The 15737-nt window shown below is 44.1% G+C and overlaps 2 protein-coding genes across 5 annotated transcripts in view; both read left to right on the top strand.

Moving 5' to 3' along the window:
- Positions 1 to 4176, top strand: part of LOC144728007 (uncharacterized) — a 44569-nt gene extending 40393 nt beyond the window's left edge. For both annotated transcript variants that reach the window (XM_078607199.1, XM_078607201.1), the window contains 2 exons: positions 1490 to 1608; positions 2391 to 4176. In XM_078607199.1, the coding sequence (XP_078463325.1) occupies positions 1490 to 1608; positions 2391 to 2438 (167 nt within the window). In that variant the 3' untranslated portion in view covers positions 2439 to 4176. The remainder of the gene's footprint in view (positions 1 to 1489; positions 1609 to 2390) is intronic.
- Positions 4177 to 6922: 2746 nt separating this feature from the next.
- Positions 6923 to 15737, top strand: part of LOC144728005 (uncharacterized) — an 87316-nt gene continuing 78501 nt past the window's right edge. For 2 of the 3 annotated variants that reach the window (XR_013587466.1, XM_078607198.1), the window contains exons 1-2: positions 6923 to 7012; positions 14800 to 14867. Coding sequence is in view for 1 of the 3 variants with exons in the window: in XM_078607198.1 (XP_078463324.1) it covers positions 14809 to 14867 (59 nt within the window). In the remaining 2 variants the exon portion in view is untranslated. The remainder of the gene's footprint in view (positions 7013 to 14799; positions 14868 to 15737) is intronic. The other variant, XM_078607197.1, reaches the window with a different exon arrangement.

Here is a 15737-nt window from a genome sequence, read left to right as displayed (position 1 = left end):
CCACCGATTAATTGGAGTTTAATTAGCTTGGGGATAAAGAGAGGGGGGTTTTGAAGCAGACGGGAGTTCGCGCCTGGGAGAAGGATGTTCGAGCTGAAGCAGCGGAGCCAGAAGCAGTGCAGAAGTATAGGTATCAGTGGAGAGGTATAAGGTAGCAAGGGAAAAGCCAGCAGAAGCGGCTGGAGTGTGACGGCGAAGCCAGCGGAATGCGGCTGGAGTGTGACGGCGAAGCCAGCGGAAAGCGGCTGGAGTGTGACGGCGAAGCCAGCAGAAAGCAGCTGGAGAGTGGCGGAGAAGCCGATAGTGATACGGCTGAGTGTGACGGGACAGCCGATAAAGAGCGGCTGAACTGTGACGGAAAGAGTAGAGAGGAGAGTCGACGGAGGAGAGACGCGGAGCGAGCGAGGCCGGTGGAACGCGGCGAGCGAGCGGAGAGCGCACGGGAAGAATGTTGATTGGTGTTAGCTGGAAGAATGTTGATCGGTATTAGCGAAATAAAGTGAGAGAGAAAAGCAAGAAGCTGTCTTGTCAAATCGAGCACTACACATACATGTTGAGTAACTTAGTTTTTTTACAAAAAATATATCGTGATTACTGGCACTGAATTATGCATTGCTTTTACTGTAGCTTCGTGATTATAACTTTTATTTGTTTTTACCTTAAACGTTCAAAGTCTAAAATGCCATCTTCTTATAAAATATAGTATAATTTTTGCCCTGTTTGTTAGTACTGTATAATAGGCGTTTATAAAAGGATGTATTTTATTATCCATTTGATACATTTCCCAACTTGACAATTCATAAAAACTGCACTTAATAGAATAAAATTGTGAAAAGTGACACTCATTATGGGAGTTTTAACAAATAAACTCTTAGTTATGTTCATTATGAGCTGCTCGTTGATTTAGGTGAGTAAATGGACACCAATCAACTTTGTACATGTAAAGCCCTTTGTCAGTGCACTGCTGGATGAGGGCTTTGCCATGCCACACAGGCCATAGTAGGTGTTTGACCATACTTCACAACACTTGTCAGTGCGAATTGCTGTAGGTTTAGAGTATGGATGTGGGAGCATAGAAGTACGATACAACAGTGGATTTTACTGCACTGGCCTTGGCTCCCCATAACGTAGCCCCCACAGCCTGTCACAACTGCTCTGCATGGTTATAGTTGTACACAAAATCTTCACAGTAATCTTTATAAATAAACATTGGTGATACAGGATGCATGTATGTTGAACTTCTTTCGCACTGTACATAGCCAATCGTGCTAATCGGAGGTGGAAGAACAAACTAAACACAAAAAGCAGTTCTAAAGAAATGAGTTTTCAATCTAGACTTAAGTAAAAGTACATAGCACCAGTGGCTTCTTAATATCGAAAGGAAGAGCGTTCCGGACAGCCACAGAAGTTTATTTGAAAGTGTGCGATACAGCGACCGTCTTTGTTCGATGGTTAGGATAATCTTTCTATGGCTGCTCCCATCCCTTAGGCTGGAGCAGGGCCGACGTGCAGCTCTGGCTGAAGGTGAACGGCCTGGAGGAGTTTGGCGAGAAGTTCGCCAAGTTCGACGGGAAGCGGCTGCTGCAGCTGCTGAACGTCGACCAGGAGGTGCGACTCCTGGCTCGGGGAATCTCTCGTTAGCGCCGTCCCTGTACGAGGGCGTCCGCTACGCGGCTGTGTGTCGTAGAGATGACCCACGCACCCCTGTGGGCCTAATCCACTCGATTCTCCAGCCTGCACTAGGCCACAGGCAATCATGTAATCAGGCTACCCCAGGCTGGTTGATGACTTTATTGTTACGATGTTTTCAGAGTGTAATTAGATTATGGCTGCTTTGCTTATACTTTCACTTGAAAATCAAATCAGAAATGAATAATTGAATTGAAAACGGCAGCCATTTCATATATCACGGAACATTTGTCATATATTGGTATTATGTACATAATGCATATGCATTTGAAGGTATTCAAAGTTAGTTAAAAATCATTACTATTGTAATACTAAGTATGGTATTCCTGTACTTTGCATCACTTCTAATACTTTTAGTAATCATTAATCAGACAGCTTGCCAAAATAATCTTCCAAGCACTGCTCAAAGGCTGCTCTAGCCGACTGAGGTGATTTTGGTCTCAGTCCAGACCTGGGCTCACCCATGGGGCTGCCCTCAAGCTGGGCCATGGAATGAATCATCTTGAGCCTTGGGCTGACGGATGAGGGACTTAAGCTTGAAGTCCACAGGTCTCCCACGAACAGCCCTGGCGCACAGTGCACACTCTACCTCGTGATGACGGCCACTTCCGGGCGGTCCACCTCGTGGTGATGTGCACCTCATGCGCCGAGTGTCGCTCTAAGTGAGCGTGTGCGCCCTGTGTCTCGTGTCTCCTGTGCAGATGCGTGGCCTTTTCACCAAGGTGGAGGACGACCTCCGCAAGCTGTAGAAGGAGAAGAGGGTGGCTGAAGGATGGTGGTGGGTGGGGCCGCATATAATCCAGATGCCCCATGTTTAACAATTCTGATTTTGCAGCAAGTAAAATTTGCTCTATTAATACTTGGATTTGAAGACCATTCCTATATCATGGGTTTTATTCATGGTTTATGGACCTCCAGTGACCTTCATCTACACTTTAATCAATACTGTTGTTTTTTTATTGGAACAATGGAGCTCATATTCTTGCAAAAAAGAATGTTACTTGCATCATATTGCACATTTTTCCTAATTGAAGTATTATAATGGGAGGTGTCGTTATATTGAATTTTTTTAATGGGATAGTAAAATAAGAAGCTGTTATGCTTCATGTATTAGTGGAAATTGTTGCTATTAAGAGTACTCAGAGGTTAGCGGGCTCAATCGTGTGAATATCATACAAAGTGGCTCCCTACTCAAGCGAGCAAAAGGGTGGCTCTGAGAATCTCCTTGAGACCATGTAATACATTCCACATTGCCACGATGGGGGCCAATCTCCATCGCATAGAGGTGACGACTCTATGGCCTCTTTCAGTTTACTGAAGTCTGTTAATGTGTGACCCACCAAAAGCGAATTAAAAAATATAGGCTCTTAATAATGAATTTTCCCCCTCCCCTGAAATAGGGAATCCACTGGAAGAATCGTAGATCGAGAGCACATAGGGCCTTTACAGCCAGCAAGGGTATTTCTAGCCTAAAGTTACAAATACAGCACAAGTGGTAAGGTAATGTGCTTAGTTTCAGGTGTGACAGGATTACATTAACAACCTGTCCATTGCGTTGTTACAGGTTAAGTTGACATTCGTTTTTACCAGTTGTGAGCTTTTTTCTAATGTTACAAGGGATGAGAATTACAAGAACATTTTTTCTAACTTTACACATGCACTTTCAATGTTTAACCCATTTTTATTTACTCTTGCGAGTCGTGGGTTGTCACTAAATGCTACTGCTTTTCTTAAACAATTAAAACATACTCCTTAGCAGAAGGATGCTCAGCGCCGGGAATGTTTGTCATTGGTCTTCATTAATGGTGACTTTATGTTAAGCATGTGAAATTAACCGAAATTAGGAAGCACTCACCCCAAGCAAATGTGCAGCCAAACAGACTTCAAGGAATCTAGATTTGAAGTTTTCGTGACTGCAGGGATCCATACTCTTTGGTTCTTTCGGTAAAGTCATGTAGGTATAAAATAAATTAAATCACGACGTTTCGGGCGTCATCAGGTGGGACAACCACAGCAAGAAACAATTGCTGAAGTGGGCAAAAGGGCTGCTGTAACAAGAAATAGGCCAAGTCCTCCTATTGGCATAGAGAGGCTTCCATGATGATTGGTCGGGAAGCACGGTTTGAAGGGATTGGAGGAGAGGTTCGAACTTAAAAAGGTGGGAAGCGGAGGTTGGGAGTTGAGGCAACGGTTGAGACCATTAAGGGAAAAGGACAAGAATTGGATGAGAGAGAGACACTGGGAGAAGTTTCGAGAGGAGCGGTTCGAGAGGAATAAAAGAGGATAGCACAAGGGGAGGTGACTTTGGGAGAGGGTACGAGCTTCAACGAACAAGCAAGAAGACGGGCCTAGAGTTGGTGCTGTGTCACATGAAGGGTTCTGAGTACAGCGTGTGTTGGCGTCATTACACATGCATAAATAACGAATATGCCTTATACTGTGAAAATGTAGGTGTCAAAATAAAACATTACATGTACTGAAATAACACTCCAGGATTTGTGTGAATAGCTGTGTTATGTGTTGAGTTGTTATACATTGGCTGTGTTGAAAATATTTATCAAATGCTTTACAACATTTGGGGAAATTGTACTTATTCACTGAATAAGACTGTTGAACGATTGTTTACTTTACACAACCAAACTCAGTATGTTGCTCACAAGGTTTGTCCTATGCCTATTGGAGGCGAGTTTCTGCAAGCTCTGTGGGTCATGAATCCACACGGATCATGAATGTTCACATCACTGGTGCACGCACATCCACAATTCCTCCCTCCCAGAAAGACGGAGGAAGACCCTGCTCTCATCTCGATCATTTTTGTCTTGCATTCTCTAGTTGCTCATTTTTATAATGGATTTAGAGATGTGCATTCTAGCCTTAAGAGCCTCGTTTATATTCATAACACGTGCAACCAGACTCAGACGAAAAACGAACATCTACAAACGTACACAAAATATACGTATTAATACACAGGCTACACAGAAACAAACACCCAGGCTATACACAAACACTAAAGACAGACAGGAACACACACATAGATAAACATAAAAATGCATAATTTTTAATGGCAACCCCCTGAGCAAAACAAAGGTCATTGACAATACTTTTCCGAAACATTTGTAGATATCTGTTAAAGGGACACATCTGAAAAGCCAGAAGAGTGTGTTCCTAAGGCAGTTATTGATGGCGGACCGGATTCAATTTAAATGAACAGGTGGATGAGAGAAAACTGAACTTCATATTGAAAAGTAACATCAAAATTGCATCCTACCTGCAATGAAATGGTTCAGAAACAAGGGGATTAATGTCCAATGCTCTATAGATAAAACTGAAAATGTGCGAAGCATGGAGAGATGCATGCTTCGAATTATATTTAGATTGAAAGAGCACAGATTATAGAACATACGCATGTTAATCCAAATCGTATGAATAGTAAGTTGGCACAGGAAGGGATGATGGACGGCTGGTAAAGAAGAAGAATAATGGAGTGACAGCCAGATAAACGAAGGAAATTATCTTGAGTTGATGGAGTGAGATTAGAAAGTGTGCAGGATGGGGGGGGGGTCAAAAATCGCGTGACGTCATTTATGGACGGCCCCTAGAAAACTTTCACTGAGCGTGACTTTCCCAGGGGATGAGAGTTGCGTTCCCCGCGCTTTGCAAGAGGATCGACCTCGCCGTGATACTGGCTGCTAGAGAAGGCTGTGTTTTGTGGTTGCTTTCGTTAATACAGTAACGAAATGGGACTTTTTTGCCAGTATCAAAGTATGAAAAATAAGAACAGGTGTCATACTTTTGTAATGAATCCGACAAGAATCATAAGAGCCACTTTTATTTAGTTTACACCGTAGGGAACCCCAACTACAGACTTCGCCAATAAGGGACCCTAGGCTTCTTGACTGCCGTCCAGCTCGAATCTTCCTCCGTACGTCCCCACGCCTCGTGCTCTCCCCTTATATACCCCTCAGCCCCCCCCCCCCCTCTCTGGAATGTTCCCCCTCACCCCATTCCCCTCAGCCAATCCCCGTCCTTTCCCTCTAACGGATCCAAACCGTCGCCTCTGGGTTCCACCACCGCCGTTGGTTTTCCCGCCTTTTTCTCCCTCAAAACTTTCCCGCCAATCACCTCAACAGCCCCGTTTCGCGACCAAACCCTGTGGAGAGGCCACTTTCCTTCAATCGGAGGAGACGTTGGTTTTTTTAAATATAATAATCGGTTTTTTACCCTTAAATTTTCTTGACAGAAAAAGGGTAAAAACCTATTATTGTATTTTGCTACTGGCAAAGGAGGCCTCATGATTTTATTTTACAATAGCCGTGAGGCTGCACATTGCCTTGGGGTCATTACACAAGTAAAATGCTACAGATGCGATTGTTGTCGTCTTATTTAGATTACAGTGCGTAATCATGTCCAGCCATAGGGGCGGTATTGCCATTTTTGACAGGGATTTTTGTGTTAAACACGACTCGTGGTGTCATCTGGCCCTACACCAATGGGGACTAGGCTCTAAAGAAAGCCGTCTCAGGTGTGGGCCAATCAACTTCAAGGACAGTGCATATTATCATCCTTATCAGAGTTGCTTCTTTTTGTTTGCTTTATTGACTACTTGTGTTGTGGTCATTGCAAACATGATGCCTTGAATAAAGGTGTCAGTTTTGTACCAGTTAAAAGGGTAAAAACCTACTATTATATTTTGCCACTGGTAAAAGAGATCTCATAGTGTAAACGACTCGTGTGCGTTGCTGTTTGACGATGAACCCCCTTGGGGGCGGGGCATCAGAGCCGGGGGCGTGGCGGCAATGCCTCTTGGGGGCGTGGCTTCAGAGCGGGGGTGTGGCGGCAATGGCCCTTGGGGGCGGGGCATCAGAGCCGGGGGCGTGGCGGCAATGGCCCTTGGGGGCGGGGCATCATAGCCGGGGGCGTGGCGGTAATGGGCCTTGGGGGCGGGGCATCATAGCTAGGGCGTGGCGGCAATGCCCCTTGGGGGCGGGGCATCAGAGCCGGGGCGTGGCGGCAATGGCCCTTGGGGGCGGGGCATCAGAGCCGGGGCGTGATGGCAATGCCCCTTGGGGGCGGGGCATCAGAGCCGGGGCGTGGCGGCAATGCCCCTTGGGGGCGGGGCATCAGAGCGGGGCGTGGCGGCAATGGCCCTTGGGGGCGGGGCATCAGAGCGGGGGCGTGGCGGCAATGCCCCTTGGGGGCGGGGCATCAGAGCCGGGGCGTGGCGGCAATGCCCAGGTAGCAGCAGCAGCTGCGCACTTCGTTCACAATCCTCAGAGAGAGACGTGGGGGGCCAGGAGGAGACTCAACTCAGGAGCAGACCCAGGTGAGCGGCTGAGACCCCCCCTCCCTCTTGGTGTGGATGTCTGGGAACACAGTGCTGTCTGCTGTGTTGTATGGATGTTGTGCCAGCACTATGTGAATCCACTGCTGGATGAGGGCCGCCTCACGCCGTGTCCTTGATGGGGGTTGTAGATCAATAGGGCTGTGCGTGTTAGGGTGAGATTGAGTGTGTAAAGCTGGTGGGTGGAAGAACTATAGCGTAGCTCTGTTGCCCTGCACGGAGTTGTGATGTTCGAGAAGATGACCGAAGGGGTCTGACGTTTCAAGCCGTTTAAACGTTGATTATGAATAATATTGGTCGCGAAAGCCTACGTGTTAAACTGATTATGAACGTTTAAATAGAGTCGACATGAACAAAACAATGTATATCTTCGGTAATACAGTGCTTTTATCGGTTGAAAATCATCTTTTGCATAAAAAAAATGTACATCGATGGCAACAAAACCCCCCAAATACTGGACTTCACAAAACAAATCAATAGACCATGAAGTGTGGAGTCTCACGGGGGGGGAGGGGAATTACAAAATCCCCGACCCAGCGAAGGGGATTTCCGAGAGCGTGCAGGTAGCAGCAGCAGCACGTGACAGCATCACGTGACGCCTGCGGTGATGGTGGTGGTGGCACAGGTGCGGGGGGGGGCGTGATTGATTTAACACGGAAAAAAACTGTATAAAACCAAGCTTTTATAATGCACACACTTTTATTTGCACTAAAAAGTATAAAGTACATTATTTTCACCCCAGAATTAATCACATTTGATGTGCTCAATAAATTGGGTGGCTTTGCATAAAGAACATTAAGGAAGTGCGCAGTTGCTACCTGGGCACTGCCGCCACGCGCCGGCTCTGAAGCCTACTCCAAAGTGGGTTCATCATCAAACATCCACGCACACGAGACGTGTTTCACACAAAGATTCGTGTCAAAAGTGGCAATACTGCCCTTATACTGTAAATGACTCGGCACTGTAATTTAAATAAGACTAACCCAATCCCATATTTAGCGTTTTACTTTTTAAAAAATTAACATATTCTTTGGTTCTTTCGGTAAAGCCACGTAGATAGAAAAAATATATATAAAGTGAAAAAAATACCACGACGTTTCGATCGCAACACAAGCGGTCGTCACCAGGTGAAAAAAAATGTCAACACTACAGAATCGATCAAAATAGGCATACAACATCCTCTGACCAACACATACGCACATAATCGTAGCCATCCGAAGCTGAGATCTAGGAAAACAATGTAGTACAGTCTTCAGAGAGGGAGAAGAACAATAGATGATAGAAATAAGATGAAGGAAATGGATACAAATTGTGGCAGAATTAAATCACGTAATAGGGAAATAGATCCGGAGTTGATTAACTTAGTTTTTACTTGAAAATATTAAACAGTAGCCAGCAGTGGATAGATTAAGGGCTGTTATATTTCGATTTAAAGCTTTCGTGACTGCAGGGATTCATCTTCTTGGTTCTTTCGGTAAAGTCACGTAGAAGGGAAGTAATAAAATAATAAAAATAAAACATAATAAAACAATTCTCACGACGTTTCAAACACGTACGCCAAGCTCTTAAGGCTAATGGTTACTCCGACTACACAATCCGCAAAGCCATCACTCCAACCATCAAGAAAGATCCTGTTGAGGAGCCTTTCAAGACCATCACCTTACCCTACATTGCTGGGGTCACAAAAAAGATCTCCAAAATCCTGATTAAACACAAGATCCAGGTCCGATTCAACACAGTACATAAAATCCGTGATCTGGTACCGTCTGTAAAAGATGTGATTCCAGACATACAGTACCCTGGCGTCTACAAACTAAGTTGCCTCTGTGGTAGCAGTTACATTGGGGAAACCAAACGACACGTCTCAGACCGCATTCGTGAACATAAAGCTGATCTAAAACACGGTAGGACAAACACCTCAGCCGTGGCAGACCACTGTTACAACTCAGTGGGCTCACATGACATTGACTTCTCCAGGACGGAGGTTCTCTGCAAGCCATCTGGCTATCATGAGAGATTCGTTCATGAGGCGATCCACATATACAAACACAGAGACAATTTTAACCGAGAAGATGGATTCAGGCTTAGCAATCATTGGAAGGACGTAATAAACCATTTCGATACACATTAGGGTGAGTTGAATAATACATAGTGTTATATTAAAATGTATAACGTATAGGGTGGTTTACAGCAATACAGTATATAATTTAATGTTGGGTTTATCTATGGCAGTATATAGTACTGTATATGCTAAGAGAATAAAGTTTAGATGGAAGTATATTATATACTTCTTACGACGTAGAATTGTAAGTTATTATTTGTTGTTAGTAACTCAGCTTATTGTAGAGTATAGTAAGTATCAGTTTATATTTTAGTTTTTTATGTAGTTTTTACTTTGGTTTTCTACGTGGTTGTTGGGTAAATGCAGCTACATATCATTAACATTCCTTTCCTTTATTAACGCTGTTCCTTGCGCCCCCCCGTGGTGCTGTTGATCCTGCATAATGCATGGGCATAATGGGACTTTGAAACCCCTCCGCCCACCTCCTACTCATTGCCCATTGGTATGCTAAATTCCTCTTCATATGCACATTCTTTTGTTAAGGCGCTCCTCCTCGCTACACCTACATAAGCTCCTAGCTTGATAATGTTCTCATTCTTCGCCTGAGGACGGCTGCTTGCGTTGTGGCCGAAACGTCGTGAGAATTGTTTTATTATGTTTTATTTTTATTATTTTATTACTTCCCTTCTACGTGACTTTACCGAAAGAACCAAGAAGGCTGTTATATTACATTAACTTTTTGGGGTGGAGTGGTAGTACAGTGGTTAATTTGCTACACTCTGAACCCGGGCATCTGAGTTTCATTCCCAGCCACCATTTTATTTATTGAGTGTTTGAGGCAACTGGCCAAAATAGCGCAAAACATAACCCACTTTTTACCCAGACTACTGCGAGAGTGTTACTAATCTAACATTTAAACTAATGTTTTTTTTAGAAATCAGAGTTAAGAGACAAACAACAAAAACTCAGACTTCTAAGATCAGTGGCGAGTGTTATCTTAACTCGTCCTGGGCCTCCCCTCTTCACTAGTTAATAGTTTAGTTTAACCTGCACGGATCAAACAAGTCCAGAGTATAAATGTATTGAACCAGTGCTGCTGGGATTACGCATTGCCAGGAGGCCTTGTGGTTGACAGGGAATGTGAAGGATGCTTTTATGTTAAATCTAGAGCAAGGTTGGGGCAACCAAAATAACAGGAGACATTTTTCAAATTCGCTAAGAAACTCAATATTTCAAGAGCCCCAATGCATGTGGTGGATACGAGACGGAGGTCCTTAATAACGTCACGAAGCAGTCCTAAAAGAGCCGCAGTTTGTCGACCCCTGATCTTGAGGGACAGCTATTGATGTAGGATAGTCTTATTTATTTTTGTTACGTATAGTCTCCACAACGACGCTAATGCTTTAGTGTGGTGAAGTATGGCCATTTAGAAGTAGATAGACAGCTTATATATGCATGTACACATATAAAATGCATCGGTTTTAACATGGATCAACAGCCCTTTAATGAGAGAAAATAAAGTTTTCACGTCATGTAAAACAACTTGACACGTTTTAACTCGATAACGTTTTAAATAGAAATCCACCTCACGGAGGAAGTTGAATTTTCAGAAACGATTACAGGTAACGTTCTATCGTTTACTCCACACTTATTGAACTTGCTGTGTTGTCTGTTTATATTCTTTGGAATCTTTGACGCTTAATATCTTCTGGTCTATGAAGCTTAACGAGCTTAAAACTTCTACACAGACTCGCCTACTCGCGTGACTTTTCAAAATTAAACTTTAAAAAAACGGTCTAGTTCCCACCCATCGTGGCCCTATTCGTGTTTTTTAACTAAGTTTTACTATACTCTTTGGTTCTTCCGGTAAAGTCACGTGGTTAAAACAAAATAAAACAAATCACGACGTTTCGATTGCAACACGAGCCATCTTCGTCAGGCGAGACAACCACAGCAAGAAAACTGCTGAGGTAGGGGTTGTCTCATCTGATGAAGATTGCTTGTGTTGCGATCGAAACGTCATGATTTGTTTTATTTTATTTCTACCTACGTGACTTTACCAAAAGAACCAAAGAGTATGGATTTCTGCAGTCACGAAAGCTTCAAATCAAGATAACATTTTACTAATTCATAATCGTACATTCCACCACCCTTCCACCCTCCTTTTTTTTTAATCACGAATGATCACGCCCACCCTACGACGGAAAACACATGGTCCAATCACAGCGGCTGTTGCTGGCCAGCTTATGACCAATGAACGGAGCGTTTATATCGCCGCGCGTTATGGCGCCGATGCGGCCATTGTGCTGCCCCCTTCTTCCTTAGCGCGAGAGCAACCAGTACACAAACACATTTATGTAAAAACAAGATTTTCAATGTGATGAGGCACTCGAGATGAGCTCGATCTCGTGACATCACATACACTGAGAAGGCTTGAGCCTGGGTAGTGAGTGCTTGAGTTGGGTGATCACCAGCAGGCATAACAGCAGGTGAAGTCAGCGTTGCGAGCAGCAGAGGGCAGTGCAAAGATCCAACTCCATAACGCAGGTTTCTTTGGGTTAGATCGCGTAAATATATAAATGTGTCATTAAATCCACCACCACCCGACACAGCCAATTAGTAAGGTTTGTCAATATGTAAATGTTTTAGCTTGGCTCTCCAACACACCGGTGTGCTGTACTAGTAACGAATTGGCATGTTCTGTTTACGTGAAAAACCTTACTAATTGGCTGTGTCGGGTGGTGGCAGGTTTAACGACACATTTATATATTTATGCGATATAACCCAAAAAAACCTGTATTATGGATGATATTGGTCGTGAAAGCCTACGTGTTAAACAAATCCAACAACGTTCTGCACTTCCTCCATGGACTATCGAGCCGCACTGAGCAATATGCTGTAATGTTGGGTAAAATTAAGAAAATGTAGCTTCGGAGCAGAGCCATCAATAAGTTTTTAGAAGCCCGGGGTAAATGGCAGATGAGTCTCCCTCCATTCGCCGCCCTTCGCAGCCTCAGGTCCCTTCAGCCCTTTGTGAGGTCCCCTCTAATCTGAGACACGGAACCTGCACCCCCTCCGACACAAAACCCTGAATAAGGAAATGTAATACAACTTGAAAAGTGCAGTAAGACGCTTGGGGGAAGCACTGGCTTAGTTTTACACGGAGAGACTCAAACGTGGACATTGATGGCGAGTGAACCAATTCTGATTTTCTCTGAACCAAAAGCTATGAATGAGATGCTATAAATATGCTATGCAGTGGGTGTTTTGACCATACTTGACCACGCTGCTTCAGTGGGAAGTGTAAGGTGCAATAGACTATGATGCCTCTTGGTCTACACGCTGGTGTCGCGGTGAAGACGACATGCCTCCGCCGTTTGATCATTAACAATGCACTGCACGTGATATTGTTACTTTTATTATGTTAGGGGGTAGGGTTCTTTGTAAACAAAAAAATTGTGTGTAGGCGAAGGGGACACCTGGCCCGTCTCAGGTATAAGGTCCACCTGTATACACAGGGATTTTCCCTTTTGATTTGAAGTTTTTTGTGACTGCAGGAATCCATACTATTTGGTTCTTTTGGTAAAGTCCTACTTCAGCAGTTTTTTCTTGCTGTAGTTGTCTCACCTGATGACAATTGCTTGTGTTGCAATCGAAACATCGTGATCTATTATTTTTCTACCTACGTGACTTCAAAGAACCAAAGAGTAGGTATTTTCCCCTCTAAAAAATTGGATTAGAACAAAAATAAGTAATATTTAAAAAAACTTTTTTAAAAACACACTTTTATGAAATGTACTAGTAATGGAAGAACTCCACGACTCCAAGAAAGTGGCCCCGAAGCCTGCCATAACGTAAGGGACCGGGGTCAACTACTGCCAACGTCAGTTTAGCGTGGACAATTAGACCCAAGCCGAAACATAACATATAAAAAGATTGTTTAAAAATATATTTTTTTATATTTTATGATAGAATATAGTATTGTCATCAGTATGACATAAATATACCAAGTTTTCAGTCGATACCACATTGGGAAGTGGGTTAAAATTGAGTTACAAGATTTGAGGATACAACGACAACAACAACAGATAGTGAGTTAAATTAAAGTGTGTAAAAAAACACTTTTGTGTCCATGACTGGCAATGTTATTGAGGAATTTTAGTTCAACCTAGCTAGACATGTTTGTACATGTCATACGTGTTTAGGGTAGCGTTCTTCATTGCAAGGACCGCGGGCCACTGGCGGCCCCTGGTGGCCTTGATTGCGGTCCCTGACGTGCGGCCGCCGACAAACCCCCAATGATTTCAAATGAGTGGCGGCCCTCTCACTGATGTCTTATCGGCGAAAGTGGCCCCCCTCTGAAAATTTGTCAAGAACACTTGGTTAGAGTTTTCATTTGTAACTTGTTTGAATTGTTGTAGCGGGGGAGTAGCGCAGTGGTTCACTTAATTGGCTATGAATATGGCAACCCGAGTACGATTCAGTCACGGATAACATCAGTGTGAGGTCACCGTCAGTTTCTATGGGGGTTTCTCGTCATCGTTAACGAACAGTACCATAGCTAAATATATAAATGAGTGCTACATGGTATGATGTGGATCTGAAGCATGGACATTCACGAAAAAAATCGGATAAGTGCGCAAAGACACATGGGGAGGTGCTTCCACAGAGATACAGCAAGAGGAACGCATGGATTGGGGAATGTAGGCCGCTTAGATACATCATTGATATAATTTACAGTCTTTTGTCAGCCCACTGCTGGATAAAGGGCTCCTCATGCTTTGTGGGTCATGGGGGTTATTTCTCCATTCTTCTCCATACTGGTCAGTGTGGGATGGTGAGCGACACTGAGCTTGGCTGCACGCCTCAAGAGTGATGGTCATTCGTCTCCGTGAAATATTGTGTGCTCTATAAATTGCATTATATGATTGGATGTGTGAGTATAGAAGTACAGGACAACAACGCATTTTGCTGTATTGCGCTGCCCACCACGTTGCTGTGGAACCTACAACACCTGTTATGCATGGTGTTTCACCTGTCCAAGCATATGCAGGAACAAAGACCATTGACATTGTCAGGAAATTATTTCTGACCAAGCTCAAAATTGACATCTCTTAGGATTCAAGGATCAGGGCTACCCATGAAGTTTGAAATGTTCACTTTTTAAAGCATCATTGGGGATTTCATATAAACGTCAGGTCTACATTCAACTTCGTATACACCCCCATATTTTCTTTTTTATATACAGTAATCTCATTAAGTATCAGACTCATCAAGTTTCTAACCACACACCAGTGTGCCTCAACATCTGATCCTCGCACATCCCGACAATATACGTGTATGTTTATACCAATCATCAGATGTGTGCTGTGTGCAACCACTGAATATACTTTTGAACACAGATGATTGGTAAAAATTGAGACAGCATTTTACAGGACGCTGTATTAGACGAAAACATATGCTGGGTTTAAACTAACAATGCAAATATATAATTTACCTCCCGTTCTCTGAATAATAATGATAATCTTGCTGGATGCACTGTATTTGGTCATTCTATCATGGTGTGGCATGTTGAGATAACCAAGTCTAAAGCCACAGTTGGCTATGGTGCGGCTTCTTGAGTTTAAATAAGCAGATTGAATGTCTCCAATGCTGACCCATGAAATGAATGTATGAAGTAATGGAATTATGTTTTTTCTCCGTTCAGATCTGAGCCATGGAGGGAACGAAAGCTGTCATCAGGGATTCACTTGCCAAACTGAAGAAGTTACCCAGGTGAGATATGGGTTCTGCTGCTGTCATCTGTGTTTTGCCACACAAATAAACGTCTCGTGAACCGTTAGAACAATACCTTTTTGTACATCTGTTGTAGATTTCCCTGTGCTGTAAGCACCATGTACGCATGGCACCATTGGGCAAACACCGCTCCTAATTTACGTCAGCTATGGTCAAGTTTTAGAGTAAGACATGAAAGTGTAGAGTGATCTGACAACTCATTTCCCTATGTGGTGTAATCGCTGTTAGCTGCATGTGTTGTGTCTTAGAACTAACCACACGGAGACGTCTGCTGGAGGCAACGCGTTTATTATAACAACTCTTAACACTCTGTTACACACTACTCTGGTACACACTACTCTGTTACAAACTACTCTGTTACACACTACTCTGTTAACACAGAGGGGTACGACTCCTTCCACTCGATAGCCTAAGGGAGAGACAGCCTCCCTTCTAGTGTACTCTACCCACTCCGGGCTACACTCCACGCCGGTCCCTTGCGACGGCGGCTAGGGGAAGGCTGGATCGGCCGACCCACCCAAGGTACGGAACTCTCCCTGGACCGCTTCAACCCCGGCTCAGCGAGAGCCTCGGGAAAGGTCCCAGGGGGTCCGAGCGACCTCGGATCCGCTACAACCGGCTCACGAGAGCCATGGTCGAGGGTCCCCGGGTCGCTGGTCCAGTCTGTAGATCTTCGAATGTCTTCGAGCTTGAGTTGGCGAGTAATGCCTCGATCGTCCCAAGGGCTGCCCTTTTTATCCCCAGATCGGGGTCACCCCTCCCCTCATGACCCCCCCTCCGGAACCTTCTGGAAGGTCTTAGGAGGTCTTAATTCTTTAAGGGTCTTAGGAAGTGGGGGGGGGGCATCAT

This window comes from Lampetra planeri, chromosome 27 (genome assembly GCF_965212315.1).
Source record: "Lampetra planeri chromosome 27, kcLamPlan1.2.h2, whole genome shotgun sequence".
In the NCBI taxonomy this organism is placed as follows: domain Eukaryota; kingdom Metazoa; phylum Chordata; class Hyperoartia; order Petromyzontiformes; family Petromyzontidae; genus Lampetra; species Lampetra planeri.
Note: the sequence above shows the minus strand (reverse complement) of the source record. Positions and strands in the feature narration are given on the sequence as shown.